Source organism: Amblyomma americanum, chromosome 1, assembly GCF_052857255.1.
Source record: "Amblyomma americanum isolate KBUSLIRL-KWMA chromosome 1, ASM5285725v1, whole genome shotgun sequence".
NCBI classification, from domain to species: domain Eukaryota; kingdom Metazoa; phylum Arthropoda; class Arachnida; order Ixodida; family Ixodidae; genus Amblyomma; species Amblyomma americanum.
This window is the reverse complement of record NC_135497.1, coordinates 324,186,249-324,204,244: the sequence shown is the minus strand read 5'-3', so window position 1 is coordinate 324,204,244 and position 17,996 is coordinate 324,186,249. Positions and strand designations below refer to the sequence as shown.

The 17,996-nt window shown below is 51.2% G+C and overlaps 1 protein-coding gene across 2 annotated transcripts; it reads left to right on the top strand.

Annotated features, from left to right (window-relative positions):
- Window positions 1-493: 493 nt before the first annotated feature.
- Window positions 494-16,428, top strand: LOC144115425 (stearoyl-CoA desaturase 5-like). Of its 2 annotated transcripts, none has more exons than XM_077649822.1 (5): window positions 494-847; window positions 5,177-5,431; window positions 11,679-11,809; window positions 13,966-14,171; window positions 14,694-16,428. In XM_077649822.1, the coding sequence occupies exons 2-5, from the start codon at window positions 5,203-5,205 to the stop codon at window positions 15,160-15,162; spliced, it is 1,035 nt and encodes a 344-aa protein (XP_077505948.1). In that variant the 5' UTR covers window positions 494-847; window positions 5,177-5,202; the 3' UTR covers window positions 15,163-16,428. The 2 variants fall into 2 exon arrangements, with proteins under 2 accessions (XP_077505948.1, XP_077505949.1); XM_077649823.1 differs by lacking the exon at window positions 494-847 and adding an exon at window positions 2,440-2,651.
- The last annotated feature ends 1,568 nt before the right edge of the window (window positions 16,429-17,996 follow it).

Here is a 17,996-nt window from a genome sequence, read left to right as displayed (position 1 = left end):
AAAGGGACGCGAATGTCCTCCGGCGAGCGACTGGAAATGCGCGTAGCGCCGCCAGCGCCGCCCGATAGCCTCCTCCGCTTCTCTTCTCCCGCAAGCTCTCTGCGCGTCGCGAAGGCAGTCCTCACCGATTGAGACGCCCTTCCCTGGGCTCGGAGCTGATTTCTTCCTCACTTCGGAGAAAGGGGAAGGAGGAGAGACGAAACATGAGGGGCAGACAGCAATTCTTATCGCCCTTTCCCAAATCTGAAAGCCGCCCCCACCGCTGCCCGTTCTTAGTCACTGTCTCCCATGCCCTCTCCCCCCACGGCTGCTAGCTTTACCTTCCCTTCCGCCTTGTTAGTTTTTCTTTTTTCTCAGGACGTAAGAGTGGCGGTTTTGGTGAAACGGGAGAGAGGGGGAATCGCGGTTTCGGCAGTACTGTTCTCTCTGTTGGTTCTTTCCCTTTTTCTCGTTGCTTGTCATCGGGGAACGGTATTTAAGAAAGGCAGTCAGCTGCTAGCCCCCAATAACCCTCCAGGAGACAGCACGTGCCGACTATTGCCAGGCAAACTTTGGGCGCCTGCGAGCAGTGTGTGCACCTCTGGACTGCTTGCTTAGCCTCGCCTTCGAGCGGCCCGGCGTTTGCACATCGGCAGCTTCGTCGCCCCGCCAGTGATCGCCCACCTCCGTGTGATGCTCACCCCGTCCCGCGGTGGGGGCTCGAGGATTTATTTTCCGGCGAACGCCTGAGCAGCTCCAGCGAACCGCTGCGTTGCGCGCATCACTTGAGCAGGACCATTTCGGTGCGACTCGACTCTCGCCTCGGTACACCCACGTCCTAGCCTCCTCACAACGCCTATAATACCAGGTATGCGAACGTTCGTTCTTCACCCGGCCGACACTGTGTAGTGAGCAACGCTCGATCCAATTCTTGCGTGCTTCCTGCATTGTTAGGTGCGGCGTCAGCAAAAAAAAAAAAAATCCCGTTTTAGCGTCAAAACGGGACCACTATATTTTTGTCCCCAATTCATAGACTGTTCCGCACAAGAAAAAGTATTTCTGTCATTGCAAAAAGTACTAGTGTTGTCGGATACTGCGTCGGTGGAAGCCGACACAGTATCGAAGGGGAACGACGTGGCACTAGTCCTGGTCGTGATGTTTGGTACTGGTGGACGTAATCTGAAATCTTCCAGGAGCAAGGAGGTGCTTTCACCCACTTGGCTGAATTTTCTAATTTACTGCCAAACTATTTTAGCAAATGCCTGTGAGAGCTGGCCGGTCTCCAGCGGCGATAAATCTTTTACAATGATTGCAGAAGCCCAACTCTACAACGAACCAACTCTAATCGTCACATGATCGGTAGGTAAAGGAATGAATGTAGGAAAAACGCAAATTGAACGTGTTTATGATGGTCACTACTGCTGGTGGAGTGCCACTTTCGAACTGGTGTTGTTGCTGCTCTCTGCAGCAAATCAGAGATTTTGCTCACTTGAAAGTTCCGTACACGCGCTGTTGCCAATTAATCGACTACGAGCGCACCAGCGACCAACATGGGCTAGCTTATCTCTCCATCACAAAACTAGATGATTGGTCTCCACCCGAGAATACAAATATGTTGTCCGTGAGCGAAAAGGGTCGTCTGCGTATCATCCCTTTTCTAAAAAAAAAAGAAAATTCGGCACAACCGATTTTTTTCGATGTGGGTTGAAGAGAATTAATGGTAGCAGCCAGTACGCCTTCATCGCCTGCCTCAAAGCGATGAACCCGTGCTGACCATTTGACCAAATCGTTACGCAACAAAGACTCCGCATTAAGCACCGTCGACGCGTGATCGAAGAATCCAGCTTCCCCTTAATCACCACGTTTCCCTTCTGGGACGCCGTATCCGTCCCATCAGTAAGTAGTATGACTGTCAGCTCGGCCGACGTGGTTTCGAGGCGCCCGCGAGTCAGGAGACAAACCGTCAGTCTTTAAACTGTCCCATCTTTTCGTTTTTATCTTTGAACAAAATCCAAAAGCATGCCGTTATCGTGCGGTTAGGCATGTAAGTCCATTCACATGCCTAACCTCACGATAACGGCATGCTTTTGTCGCCGTCTGTGTGCGGATGTCAGCTGGCCCCGCAACAGCCCCCGGTGAACCGCTTGTCGTCCAGTCTACGTCACTCAGAGCGCCTGCCGGACAAAGCCATCTGCTTGGCCCGTGCACAACAGATGCCCAGGCGGCAGCAGTCGACTCGGGAAGTGCGCGGCATCGCTGATACTGCTGCAGTGGTTTCATGTGCGCTGTGAAGAGAACATGGGCTAAACGAAAAAGGACAATTGTACACGGGAATCACGCGCGCTGGTACCAGCGTTTACGCGCCTTATCGCCCTCTAGTATCCGATCGGCTCCTTGTTGCGCGCGTGACCGCGGGACGAGATAGAGTTCGCCCTGCACTCGGAAGCGCGTCGCGGCCGCTCGCGGCAGTGGAGAGACCGAGGCGGTTCGCGTGACCCCCGAGACAGGGCAACGTCGGCGTAACTTTCGCTCTCGGTGCGTTATCCATTGCCGCAGTGCGCGATGTCGCATGCTTCTGAGCGGCCTGTGGCGTAACTGTGGCAGTTATCGACGATTTCTTTGCCCTTTATTTGTGTTGGTACGCTGGTGTGCGCGCCGGGAAGGGGAGTGAGGTGAGTACGGCTGCGTCGAAACGCTGCGGTTCATGGAATTCGACATTTCAGCAACCAGACCCACGATTTCACAAAACGAACGCCACTCTGAACCCAAACGAAGCTAGCTTGCGAAAGCGAATCTGGGCTCTGGTATTTTGCACAGTGCCACCTAATCCGAAAGCTCAGCATTTCTTTGTGACCCGGGGGGGAGTAAGGAAGTTAATTAAACACTCCTGCAATCAGCCTCAGATTCTTGCTGAAAAAATCTTTTAATGGGACTTTTTGGTTGCTGCGGCAGATGAGCGTAGCTCACCGTGCCGTGTTGCGTTCGTATCTTGGAATATCAGAGCACCGCAGCGGTGGCCTAGTCGTTTGAGCATCGGCCTCGCATACGGGAGGTTCGGTCGGGCTTTGGTCCACTGGCCTGGTGCTAGGCTTTATTGCTAGGGTTTTTTCATCTACCCCACACTGAGTAGATGAAAAACAATGATGCGCCATAGCGCTGTTTGGCCACAGATGCCCTTGGGGTCACAGAAACTCATCATCAACATAGCATCAGAGGAGCAGTCGTATAGGGAGCGAGTCGGAACAGAATGTGCCTTTGAGTCTGAGACTAGAATAGCAAAAACGCTCCTGGTTTCTGCTATTCATAGAAGTACAGTGAGGGCGTCAGCATGCCTTTTTTTTCATTTCTAAGTGGAAAGGTGAATCTGGCGCAGATCTCGCTGCAGCTGTATAGTTACCATTCTTTATAGCTAATTAAAAGCTTAACTGAAGTGGTGCCGTCTACCCGCTTGTCACAGCAAAAGAAAAAAGGATACTATCAGTTCAATGTACAGCCTTTGTTAACAACGCGGACGGGAGCAGGCTATATTGCAAGCCAGGCGATGATCCTGGTAACGCGTCATGTGGTCTGCGCACTCTTGCCTGAGGAAGTTTCCGTCGAGATTTTTGCGCAGCTCCAGTGTTCAGAACGGACGTGCGATGCAGCTCACGTAGAATCTGTTGGATCCTGTATTTTTGGCTGAACCGCAGTGGCTGAGGGGGATCTTTCCTGCACGGTGCGCGGTGGGATCAGCGTGTTTCGATAGTCCGCACTTGCGCAGGCGGTCCTGTCGCATGTTCTTCACGAAAATTGGGTGGAATTGTGCTACTGTCGTTTGTGAATCTTTCCGAAGCGCGGCATTTGCAATGACTGACTGAAGACTGCAGCGGTGAATGCTGCGCAAGCAGCTGCAGACGCGTATATCTCGCTGTTCGGTTTTGTCGCTACAACAGGTGGCCAAGATTTTTGTTTCCGTCAGTTAAAACAGGCGACAGGCGGTGCGATCCGGTCGTCTTCAGACATCATCTTGTAGTTCTACAGGTGGCGTTCGCACTTCCAAACGCTCGGCGGTTGAGAGCGGCCAGGACACGTGCTAGCATTTTTAACATGTCAGCGCCTGTAGGCGGGCCGTCTCTGCCGTTTCTTTCCGCCGACGCGGTTGATGAATGCTGTCGGGAGTGAAACGCTCCGCGAAGCCCGCAATGAGCAGAGCCCCGGCCGCGGCGAGGCCAGTCTCGAGGTTAATTACTCGCTACGAGCCTGGCCAGCACCCCGCACATGTAGACCACCGCCATCGGCCCGCAGCCACCGGTAAACTGTGTAACCTGAAAGGAACTCTTGGCTCGACCGTTCGCGCTGGGCGTCACGGATACGACGGGAGCATAGAATTGCTGGTGGACGGCAGACAGTAATCTCCGCTCTTTTCCTGCCCGGAGACCTCGCAGAGATAATCGGTGTTCAGGGCTGCGTCTTTCGACGACAGCCTGCGATCATCGTTTTGCATCTGCACGCGCTCCTGGGGACGGCTACGTTGCGGCTTCAGCGGTTCCGAGTGGCCTTTCGCTTAAGTGAAGGGTTGTAAAAGCAGCTGTTCTCATGCGATCACCAAGCCGACCAATCACTAAGGTACAGCTTCGAAGCGGCCGACCAGAGCGTCGCTCGCTTCTCAGGGCAGGTGCCACGGAAGCAGACAGTCGAGCGCAAGCATATTCGCACTTCAGCATATATCCAGGGATGCAGATTTTTGCAGCTAACCACTTCATGTCTGTCTATTTCATGTACTCACAGGACGTGAGGGATGAGAGAAAAGGCTGCCTTTCAGCCGCTTAACAAGCTACCATCCCATCACAACAAACAGCGAAATTATACTGCTTACGACCATGTCCGAGACATGCATGGGTGGCTAAGGGGCCGGTCTTAACTGGGTGAATGAAATTTTCCAACGCTAAACCTTGACGTCGATGGACACGGCTGAACCCTTTAAATCGGGCGGTGGCTCAAGCCACCTAGCCATATCTTGTGACATAACGTAACAGAAATGTGACGTAACAGAAATGCGCAGCGCACCTGCATGATCGCGCCAACCCTATTTCATTCAAGCGCATCTTTTCCTTGCGTGCTCGCCCGAATCTCTGTAGCTGCAATAACTGCGTAAGAAGTTATTGTAGATTGTGCCCCCTCATGTACTTCAACCCTGTCTTGCACTCCTTCGGCCCAGGTCTCGCCCCGTACCCACGAGCAGCCATGGCCCCGCGAACCGAGACCGCCACTATTGTGACGACAGAGGCTCGCTCCAAGATGGACCTTGAGCCATCCATCACCGAGGATGATGGAGCAGTACAGTTGCAGGACACAACTGAGCCCACGGAGATCATCTGGATCAACGTCTTCAAGATCTGCACCATCCACGTGATGGCACTGTACGGACTCTACCTGGCGCTATTCGAGGCCAAGTGGATGACTCTCCACTTCAGTGAGTTCTCATCAAACTTTTGCATGGGTCGCCGCACTATATTAGTACGCACTTACCACAACGCTTGCTGGGTAGACATGCGCAAACTGGTCAGCGCTGGGGGAACAATGCACGGCAAGTCTAATCGTGACGCGTGCCTCGAAACAAGAGCGATCGTTCGTAGAAATCTGTTCACCGGCACAGCTTTGCGGACAACCGGGTGGCCCCATGTTGCATGGTGTGTGCGCTGACTCTGGCGCGAGCTGCTTCACATGTTATCATTCAGAGGGCTTTGCTCGAGAGAAGGCTCCTCCCAAAAGGCTCTAGCTGTCTCGAGAACAAATTGCGTGAAAGACGAGCAGCAGCTCTTGCCTCCTCGCGAGCACACACCAGCATGGCGACCTCCATGGGGCCGCCCGGCGGGATTGACTTTCTTCGAGAGCTGTTCAAATCATTCAGACGACGTAAGCTTCCTCGAAGCCACCACCTGTACTACTGACTGATCTGTGAATGATCTGTTTGCAGACACGTCGTCCCATAAACGGAAGATTAAAGTCGCTTTCGCGCTTTCGTCACCCACTTTCCGCGTTCGGAAATGTCCTTGGCATGGAGAGAGGCCACCGCAACGGAGCCGAAGTGCCGTGAAAATAGACCCAACCGTACGCTTGCAGCAGTTTGCGCGACCGATTGCGGCGCAATTGTGACGTCCTTTCGGGAAAGGTGAAGTGATCAATGGTCGTACGCTCGCAATGGTACTCGCTTCACGGCCTCTACTCATAGTCCCGTGGACACTGGGAGCGCTGAGAAATTGATCTTGGTTTACACAGGGATTAGTCAACGCGCATTGAAGTGGTGAGGGGAAAATCGTAACTTTCGACCATTACCAGTCAGAACATGTGAAGCAAGATGCTTGAAAATTATACTTCGTTGTGTTGCCCGTTCACCTATGGAAAGACTCTTACTTGAATTTATGCGTAACGAGTGTATTTTTGGTAGCGTCTGCTTGTGATATCGCGCTAGTTCGTCCTCTTGCCTGATACAGGTTGGCTTCGCGTTTGAAACGAATGTTTTTTTTATTTTTTTACCTTCTTGTAGATTGTAAGCAGGTTAACTATAGACGAATGAAATGTAGGACACGAGGCTAACGAGCTTTCCCAGCTGTGGTTCTAATGTTCAGCTTCGGCTAAAAGTGACTCGCCGAATTGTTACCCGAAGGAACTGCGCCAGCAGATGCATGTTCGCTATGCGGCGCTTTAGTTCCCCCCCCCCCCCCCCCCCCCACAAACTTCGGAAGGCTGTTCAAGCGCTAACCTTATTATCGGTAGTTAAATCTAACTCGAAATTTCGTTTGGGAAAGCACCATTCGGTTATGCCACCTTTCTTAACCATGCCACTGCGGCGTCAACGGTTCGACCGGGAACTTGATCAGCGTTGCGGCGCTATTCTTGTAAGGTGAACGGAGAGGCAACGAACCGCCGTCGTCGTCCTTAATCCCATATTGCAAGCACTTTCCTGTCAGCGGAGAATCCTCCGTCATGTGACCCGCTCCTTCCAACCTTTCTCGGCGCCTTCCTTTCCCTCAAACGCTGACCTCAACCGCAGGCGTCATCACTGCCGCGTGACGGCCTACACTCAGTCGCAAGGGAGAAAACGTCGAGAACTCTCTTCTGCCTCGTTTATCAAACTCAAGCCACGTCCAGGCGTCGCGACCGCAGGAAACAACGGACACTGCTTTCTGTTTCCGGCGCAGTTTTATTTCTTTTTCGGTTTTGCCGTCATCCGCTGCACCGTCCACCTTGCGGGTCGAACGTGACGTGTCCTTTCGATGCTGGCCCGTCCGTACTAATACCCCCATTTGCATTTCCTCCCCTTCTCCCAGCCCTGAGCCGCTTCTGGGATGCGCCGTTCGACCGGAGGGCCAGGAACCCCGGCGAATTCCTACAGCTTAAAGATCGCGATAGCAGCTTATGCACGCGGAGACCCGCCACACGATATTCTCAAACACGCCATTTACTTTGATGGCGTCTTTCCTCTCTGCTTCCTTCCTTTTTTTTTTCTTTCACCTCCTGCACCTGTAATAGTCGCCAGCGTTTGGCGGAAACTGGCAGCAGCTGTGCGCCCGCTCAGGAATTGTGAGCTCACCGCACTGCTCTCGAGTTCAACGCGAAGCTATATCCGTGGGTTTTCTCCGAGACGCACGAACAAGGAAAAGGCGCCTTGCGTGTAGAAGGCTGCTCTCAAAATCTCGGCCAGCTGTCTCAATACTGAGTGAGGTGTACAGGGAGCCCTTCATGGCTCATTTGAGAAATATTTGAAATGTCGAGCAAGTTAGATAGGTACCGGCTTATTCGACTCTTGCTTTGCATATCGCTTCCGTCTTCTTTGGTTTATAGTGTTTAGAATAGTTAATTCCCAATATACTTCTTCGTGCATATCAGTAGTCCCACCAAAGCGAGTACAACAAATATGAGACCGGACGAACAACCGGCATGGAAGGGAGGGCATTGGCAAGATTTGGTGGGTGACGCAGAGAATTTGTTTTTTTTAGCATACCGGAGACGTGTACAGTAGCGGAGACACGCAGTGGCTCCCCCTGACCTAAAAAAATTCCACTGCGCATGCGCAGCAGGGGTCCTGTAAACCCGTATACGTCTCCGGTATGCTAAAAACGTCTAATGCCTAACGTCTATTTACAGGTCGACAGCTATACACTTTACAGGGTCGTTTACGTAGAAATATGCATCACGTTATTTGCTCGCTGTAGCTGAGCGTAAAAAGTCGCGATTTTCGCAGTCGCATCGTGATTTAATCTCGCATGGACTTCCCTGAAATAGTACTTGATTGGTGTGAAGAGAATAGGAATGAGTGGAGAGAGCGAAGAGCTCGTCTCTTGCCCTCGTTGTTTCCACCGTTCTGAGCTCATCAACGGCGCCACCCGGCAGCAGCGGCGGCAATCGCACTGAGGCGCCGCGATCTGGCGAGAAGTTTGTGAGCGGTCTTCGAACAGTTTTTTTTTTTTGGCAGCAGCGAAATATGCTTATTTACTGGAAAGGTAACCTTCAACTGTCCGATCACGGAGTGGTATGCCAGATGAATGCGTTCGATCTCTTTCGGTGAGCAATGATATCATGAGGCTAGCAAAAGCGATATTTCGGCCAGCGTGGCCCGCGTTTTGGTGCCCCAAATTTGAGCTCCGCTAACGTTTTGCTTGGCACGCGCCTCTGACGAACTTCGGAGACCGAAGAGAAAGTCGCCGTCTATTTCCACGCCGCTCGCCCGTGCGGTGTCAAATTTTGTTTACAGCCAATACGTGAAGGCCGCATGCGGCTCATTGCTTTCACCCGTCAAAGAAAAGCAAATTAGAACGAAACGGGCTGAAGCGGCGAGTGTTGTCGAGGCCCTATCGAGGAGGCCAGAGTTCTTTTATCACCAGATATAGGAGGTTAGTAAATTGTGGCGCCGCCATGAATTTAAGTTTGCTCTGTTCGCGACGCCTGAGACTTTCTTCATGTCATTTATGTTTCGTACAGTATTGTGTAGTTCATCTGAATGCCGCGAGCAGCGTGGAAATCGGCTAACTGCCCCAGTTTTGTCCCAGTAGGAGCCCACATATTTGATCCATAGGCATTGTGGGGGATTCCGCGCAATGCCCCCTCCCTTAAGTAAATCCAGTTGTTTTGTCCTTCGGTTGAACACTCTGTTAGTCGCGATCCACAGATGTGCTTGGTTTGCTGTAGAAGGTCCACCTCTATACTTATATCAGCTCCCACTAAAAAAAAAATTATAATAAAAGCCACTGACTGGTGCATTCCCCGAGGGTTGTCTTCGTTTACATGGCAGCATTTCTTCCCCTTTTCGTTTCCTTTCTCTTTAGGAATATTTTGTGCCACTACTCTGGCCATTTTATATTGATTGGCTCCAGTCCGGTATATTAATTGCGTGAGATTAGGAATTTTTTATTTGTTTTTAGTTTTAATACTGCCACTTTCATTTCACGGATCTTATCATTTCTGTACTGTTTGCCGAATATTCAGCAAGCGTCTTCGGCACAGAGGAAAAGGGCGCGCCACTCACTTCCTACATATCTTTCCCGCTTTCTACCAAAGCTTGCCAACCTGCTCCAGCGGCTTGTTTGCTGTCAAAAAAGCAGGAATTCGTTTGGGGCATTTCTCAACAGCAAGCGTTCGACAAATGGAAGCAGCTACTTTCATCTCGCCCAGGGCTAGGGGTCTACGACCCTGCTAAGGAGAGAGTGGTCATTGCAGACGCTTCTTCCTCTAAACTGGGGGCAGTGATTCGGCAGAAACAGACAGTCCGTCTAATTACCCGTTTGTTTCGCCAAAGGCAGAGAGGAAAGTGTTATAGGACGTCATGTGCCTCATGACATTTGCTGCCTGTCGAGCTGATAGATATAGGCCGACTATAAAGCACGTCTCTTTGATAACGAAGCTTGGTAGTCGGGCCAATCTGGCAAGGAAGGAGAAAATATAACAACGCATCGGTTACTTCGATACATGATGAGCACTTGCTAGAAAGGAAGACGTGACACAACTGCTTGAAATGCATCCAAAAAAAAAAAATTTCCGCATGCATTTACCTTTTATTTTTTCCGGTAGCAACCGTATAATAAAACTGCATTCTTTAACGAACTTGTTGTCTTTGTTATATAACGGAGAACGTGACTTCAAACAGCTTCTGTCAGACTTTCGTTCTTTACCTCTGCGCTTGCGTGCTTCAGCTTACACCGTTCACGTATTAGCAGTTAACGTTTGATGTTTTTTTTTTCGTGCTTGCGCGCACAAAGATCTTTCGGCCGGTAAACACAGTCAGCGGACGAAGAAAGCCCAAGCGACCGACCAGCGTCACGTTCACTCCGCGCGGGACGCGCTCCCTGAAAGCACGCTCTGTATGCATGAATGCGCGCCTCTGGCACGTGCGTCAGTCCGCCGCGGAAAACACGAGCCCCATCCTAACAAGGAAGGATGCGGCGGCGGGTTGTTTCCACCCCTCCACACCCGCTTTCTCTTGATTCCTTTCCTTCTTTCTCGTTATTATCTGTTTGTTTCCAGTGCATCGATGCAGTGGCATGCGGCGCAGAATGCCATCAATTTTACTACCTATTACGCGATTCGCAGGCACGATAAAGAGAACAAAGGGGCGCGGAATGGGTCTGTCTTCGTTCGTTTCCGCGCCATTTTATTTACCCCCCCCCCCCCCCCCCCTCGCCTGCCTCTCTTGCGCTTGCGTTTTGAGAAAGGCTCCCCTAGGGCAAATCGGCGCTCAATGAGCATAGTTGCTATATGCATACACTGGACTAACCTTGGCAAAGCAACTACCTCGTCGGCTCCGATGCCAGTGTCTATACCGCAGACAGCGTCTCCGAGGCGGAGATAATTTTTGCTAGCATTTTCCTCGCGCCGGTGGAACAACCCAGCCGTGTATTGTGTGGTATGGGGTGGTACGAACTGACCTCTTCAAGGCCGGAAGCACACACCCTGCTGTTTTTACTGACTGTGGTCATCGTTACCGGAATCGGCCAACCGCACTGCTTTCCCACATTGGGCGAGACGTCATTGTTACAGCTGCCGAACGCGAGCTCCTCTTGCGGGGAGCGTGATAACCGCCTTCGCGCGTTCAAGAAGGCGAGCCAGTAATTAACCTCATCGTATTTTTGTAGCTCTTGCTCCAAAAATTGCTCGGATAAAAATAAACGCATAACGCTTGCACGACGCAGCGGAAGGGAGTGTCTAGACTTTCGACGAGTGTGCGCGGCCTCATAACAGCACCCCGTCTCGGGCGATTGCGGTTACCGCTGAGCGCGTATGATGAGTGTGGCTTTCTCCTGCCGGAATCGACATACGACGCGCATCTAACGCGTTTCCGGACGCCTGCCGATGTACCGTGCACAGCCGGGAAAGCCAGTTCCCCGTCCCGCTCCCTGCACGCCCTTCTTGTGGCGGTTTTATTGAAGCGGGTTCTCTCGAAGTCGCGTGCCGCCGCCCCTTTCGCTCCCGGCACGCTTGATCAGTGTACCCGGCGCATCGAAAAAAAAAAGAGACCGACAAATAGGCGGGGTCAGATTACGACTGCTCAACTAGCGCTTGAGGGTAATGGGTATCGGGTAACCGTCAACTAAAGTGTTTCAGAGAAACCAAGCCCTTGACTCTTCGTGATTATTTCATGCACATATAAACATTTTTCTTGTTTTTCCTCTTTGTATCCTGAAAAATTGTTATACAGTTTTTTTTTCTTGCTTTGTTCTGTGCAGCCATCTTCTACATCGTCTGTTCCGGCCTAAGTGTGACAGCTGGCGCCCACCGCTTATGGAGCCACCGTTCCTACAAAGCCAAATTGCCGCTCCGGATCATCCTCATGCTGTTCAACTGCATGGCTGGACAGGTGGGCACGCAACAGAAAAAAAAATGAGATTAATATGCATGCCTGTTAGATGAAGATTATGCACAGCTGCTGCGGCACTTAAGGCCGATTCATCACTATCATCGGTTCCTAAACAAGGTAATGTCGGAGACAAAATCAAGAAGCATAAGCATCCATTCTACATGGTCGCAGTGGGGCACGTCGACTGGTGATAACCTGCCCTTGACGAGGAGGGCTGCCCGTGGCGTGGTGATCGTCATAATAAACAAGAGAATGACTCGTCTGACGTCCCTGAGGCAAGCTTAGTGTAGCGGACAGATATTTATTGGCTATCAGGGTATGGTTCACTTCTGTCTCTCTGCTCTTGCAGTTCTATCTTTAAATGTATGTCTGAAGGGATGTGGATCTGTGTTCCCATATGCTTCTCTTTTTGCTTCTTCGTGGCCTTGCTGAAGCTTTGGCTCGCTCAGCTTGTGAAACGAGGTTATGGCACACGCTTCTCGTTCGTACTACGCTTCATCATTGGCGACGTAGGCGTGAGCGGTTATTTGAAAGTTATGTTGTCTGGCGCATTTCTCTGCTCGTGAAACGAAAGGCGCGGCCACCTATTTGAGAAGCTGCGCCGCGCTAGACAACTTCCTAACTGTAGAGCATGCACGAGCGTACGGACAGGACCAGCTACAGCGTGTGTGTACGGCAGAAAAGACAGGTTAGCCGCTTCTTGAGCTTCAGTCTCGACATTTACAAGCAATCGGTTGTACCGGATGGCGTGATCAGCCCTGTTGACTCTAAACACGCGAATGGTTTCAATTCTGGGCGTAGAGCCAACGAAGGCTCCAAATAAACGCTGCCTCTGTTTCAAGGGTGAAGCTGGTGGTCATCTGTAAAGAATGACATTCGCTACGCATGCCAGTGGTACGCTGCTACGGCACTCCGATTCGTTCGATTGAGTTCCGGGTAGTTATTTGCATTATTTGTTAGACAGAACGGGAAGTCTCAATGGTGTGTGGATGATTATAGCCGTGCGGATAATTTTGGCCGGAAGAGGAAGGCCTTGTGACGAGACCACAAAGCACAACGAAAATGAATTTAAAAAGAAGTATGTCGCAATTTCATTCGAAATTGTTGTCCCTTTTTACGGATCTGTATGCACGAAGTCATACAGCATACTGAAAGCGACATCAAGCAACTAATTCGTTCGACTAGTGAGGTCACAATTGTCTTTTCCTAGTGGCCGGAACCGATTACAGGGATGACCTTCTGAAAGCAAGGAAATAAAAAGGAGGTACGACAAAGGGCAGTCAATAGTTGGCTGCCAATACCGCCCAGCCAGGCAAAAAGTTGCGCGAAGCATCGTCGGGAGGGTGTGATTAACAGACGCGCCCTTCCCATAAAACAAGGAAATTGCCATCGTTCAATGAGAACGGTGCCGGCTACCCCCGCGGTTATTGCCAGTGTTTTGTCTAAATATGGTGTTCTTGTGGGAATCATTGTGTGGACGAAGCACAAGCCTACTGCACGAGCGCTCGGTGCGAGGCCGACTTTGTGCGCCCGTTATGCTCCTGCTCCTGAGTCAAGGTCGTTTGAGTCGACGCGTGTCCTTGGGTGCTTTCTGCGTAGATGCAGTTGCCTCGGCGTATGCTCTGAGAAATACTATAGGTGCGAACTAATGGACGAGATGATTAGCGTTCTCTCTGGCTACAAGACCGGTCGTCAAGAATGGTGGTCACGGCCGCTCTTGTGCGCGCTGAAATCAATTATTCGTGTCTCATTTGATAGCGAAAAGAAGCTGTCGATATTAATTAGGAGGTCTGATCGGAAGAGCTCCCTTAACTGCTTGATGCTTCGCCATGAGAACAGCACTGTATGAATTACGTAGGCAGAGACCACTGTCCATGTAATAAATAATATTAACGGAATGAGCGTAGTACTTAATGCGCAGCCCGCGCTTAGCTTGACCATATAAATATTACCGTAATGCTGCTCACAGTTGAAATGAGAATAGTGAACCTCTTGAGCACCACCTCTATATCCTGCTCTGGTTTCATTACCGACGCTTGATGCATTCAGGATCATCGATTCTGAATTCGCGTGCTGTTGCGCCTTCCCGTATCGTTTCGACTAGTAGCGCAGCTGTGTATGCTTAGGTTTTCTTTTGTATCATTTTGACAATGCAGAATGACATCTACGACTGGGTGCGCGACCACCGCGTCCACCACAAGTATTCCGAGACCGACGCTGACCCGCACAACGTGAACCGCGGCTTCTTCTTCGCGCACGTCGGGTGGCTCATGTGCCGAAAGCACTCCCAAGTCACCAAGAAGGGCAAGGCCATCGACTGCTCGGACGTCGCCAACGACCCCGTCGTGATGTTCCAGACTCGGTGAGGCGTCAAAGACAGACCCTTCATTTTTATGTGCGTCAGTCGCACATAAGTATTCTATCGCGTCAACAGTACAGCTGAAAAAGGAAAATTCTGTTCACTCTAAAGACGAATAAACCTAAAAGGGAGTAGGTTGCCCTCTATCGCACACCCTTTTGTAAAAGGGCGTGCGCCAGGGGAAACTTACTCACTTTTTTACTCCTTTCTGCTTAAAGCGTAGTGTGCGCTTGTAAAGAAGTGAGGAGTTGGTGTTGGCAGCATCTCGTTATTCGTCAGAGACTCGTCATGCTCATATGCAAGCGATGTTAGCGACACGCCGATATCTTCTGCAACAAACCATTGGAGCAAAACAGAATTTTCTGAGCATTCGCTACGATAATTGCCAAACCTGCCACGGGAAAGTGTGAAACGAAGGCAACTGACCACCTGCAGATTCCACTGCTCCAATGTTCGCCTGTTTGTGTGCATGCCGCAATCCGCCGCGGACACGCAGCGTGCTCACACGTACTTTATGCAACCCAGGTACCACATCCCGATGACGATCCTGTTCTGCTTCATCGTGCCGACCGTGGTGCCGTATCGCTACTGGGGCGAGAGCCGCTGGAACGCCTTCTTCGTGGCCGCAATCCTGCGCTGGGTATTCCAGCTCAACTCCACCTGGCTGGTGAACAGCGCTGCCCACATCTGGGGCCAGAAGCCGTACGACAAGAACATCTCACCCGCCGAGAACTTAATCGTCTCGTTCCTTGCCATCGGCGAAGGTTTCCACAACTACCACCACACCTTCCCCTGGGACTACTCGACCAGCGAGCTGGGCTGGAAGTTCAACATTTCCACGATGTTCATCGACCTCATGGCCAAGATCGGTTGGGCGTACGACCTGCGCAAGCCCACCCGGGAAATGATCGAGCAGCGGATAACGCGAACGGGAGACGGCAGCCACCCGTCACAACGGCACGCGCACCACCACCACCATGAGAACGAGTACTAGGCGACCCGGAGGCACGCGCTCTTCTATCTGCCCCTTTGCCGGCCGCGGTCCAGCGCAGTGCGCTTCCAGGACCTTGAAAAAGCGGGGTCCCTGTTGAACATTTATGCGGCTGCGGTTCCGCATTGTGCCCCTTGGACTCAAGCCCTGCACTCCGCGGAGTGTCGTCGCCATTGATGAAAGCGTCATGCGACTGCATTCGCGAGGGCCTCCGTGATGCTATCACCCCTGCTCAGGTTCTTCGTTTCTTTGCTTCACAACATGACGCTGTTAGACTACGGCGGAACACCTGGAATACGTCCCTTTCGAGTCCGCGCTGTCGCTGGTATCGTGCCGCCAGCGAAGGGCCACCTTTTTTCTTTGTCACAGAGGCTTTCGTGAACGCCGTCGCATGAGCTCTGTATTAGGACTGAATACACGTGACGCGTAGTGGCTGCTAGTTGTAATCGGTAGATTTAGTTTGGCGCCACGTCATCGCACCACGATCAACCGGATACACCCGTCTTCAGCGCAACATCGTTTGCGTCGCTGTTTAGTGAACGGTGCATTTTTTGTTGTTTGGTGATGATCCTCATGATAAACTACCACGCCGAGAGAAGAAAGCAGAAAGAAGAGTAGTGTTTGCGGTTTGGAACTTTTGGACAATTTCGCGTATTTATCATAAGCCGTGCCTTAGGAAGAAAGACGTGCTAGTGAACAGAATTCAGTATTTTGCTTATGGATTAGTCTGCTATAATGGCAAACTAAAAGGAGCACGAAGAGGGTTTTCAAATGAACACTACCTATTATTGACTGCTGGCGGCATAACCACCGCACGAAATGCAGTAAGGAAATCGCACCTATGGTCTCATGTGAATTTCTTGTCTTGTTAATCGTGTGCCTTCCGCAGGCGATGCCTACGGTTACGTGGCCGCGCGCACGATATGTGAGAGTGATTCTTTAGCGTATTGTTGTTCTGTTGTCTTATCTTGTGTTGTCCTTTTCTTTGATGTGACATTGGGTTCTTACGCCAGCGGAACGTCGTTTATCCTATTGACGCCAGTCGTGTCACGCCTGCGCATTATAGCTTTTGGCTCCCTAGGGCATGTAGCGTCGTCAGTGTTTAGCATACTAGGTGGAACTGTGGGCACACTTCTACCTACCGCGCAAGTGTCTGCATTCGGCGTTGCTCACTATGCGACGCAAGTGTGTGCCTACCACCAATATTACTCAGAGACGTAAGCGTGTACATACCTATTTTGCCATTTTATGTCCAAATAAAGTTTTAGACGGATGAAAACACTCGTTGCCTTGTTTCTATGGAGACACGGGAGACAAAAGCTGGGGCCCCCCTAAAATTTTCGGGCAAACTAAACCGGTTAAGCGTTGCCTTCCATTGAAATTAAAACAACCGGCAAGTGTCGTGCCGAACTGTCCACACTTTCCGGCTGTTCAGAGCAGTGAAAATATTCTGCAACTTTCCGCCATTCATTCCAAATGAGATGACGGCGATGCATGGCACTCCCTTCAATGATTTCCAAATTTGCCTAGCAACTTCAAAAAAAAAATAGGCCGGGCATAGCCGAGGCAAGTCGTATCTTGTATTCGCAGAGCTGGCTTCGCCAACTCTGCGCAAGTTTCGCTGGGAACAAGCCTGGCGATGTGGTGCTGCGACGTGTTCTAGGTCAGCGGTAGAAGGCTGGTGAGACCGCACCACATATGCGGCCCAGATAGCCCAGCGGGCCGCTAAGATTAGAGGAACTTGCAGGCGCATGGTAAGTTGCGATGTCATGATCCCAACACAAATGGGTAGTGCCCACTCATACACGAGTGCTATCGGGCACGAATGAAGCACAAGCACGCCAATGCGTCATTCCTCGAGTGTGTAGCACGGCATTTAGGGGAAGCCGGTAGATGAAGATACAATTCGCATATTTATTTACAGTCCAACATAAATTATAATTTCCGAAAAGCGCTCCTTGCGCGTAGCCATATTGCTCGCTCTGCTGTTGCACTCATTTGGCGCAACCACTATAGAAATGGCACAGCTCGAGCCCTGCACCTCTTCGCAACAGCCTAAAGAGCACGTATTTTTTACGCCTGTGTTTGCTGGACGGAACTAATTACGGCTAAGCGCTACCTTAGTACCTGCACCTTCGTGCTCCTCTCTTTTTACCCCATTCCCTTGTTCACGGCGCTGTTGAGGCGTCCACAAAGGGCGGGACATTGCCGCTACTTCTCTTTCCTCCTAACTTCATCCTCCTCCCCTCTGGAGCGGCAGGGTGCACTTTGATGTCTCTCTTCCTGCGCACCGACTGGCTACTGCGCGAATCAGTCTCGGTTATGGCTGAAGTCACGACGCATTGATTACATTTCTGGAAACCACACCACAATACAACTCAAGAACGAAGCTGTAAATGCCCCTCTCATGAGACCCTTCCACCAATAGCGTTGGCTGATTGTTATGACGTCGCTAACAATGGCTTTGCACATGTTAGCGTAACATGAAGGCGGCTAGGTGCAGGGTCGCATCATTGGTTGGAGGGCCTCCTTTGAGGGGCATTTGTCACTTCGTCCTTGAGTTTCATTTAACTTGTAGAAGCCGAAAAATGTAAAACGACTACTGGAGACTCTTTGAGACTGTCGGCATCAGTCCTCAGGTGGAGACGCATCTCTTGAGATTCGAAGGAAGGCTTATGTATAATTCTGCATCATCGGAGCATTCAGGACATCCTAATCTCTTTCGTTGCCGCAACATGGGCCTGCACTAACGTCCGGGGCCGCATTTGTGCGCGAGGTAACCGCCGCGAGTGAGAGCATACGGAGACACATGTTCCACGCCATCTTTTAACGAAGCG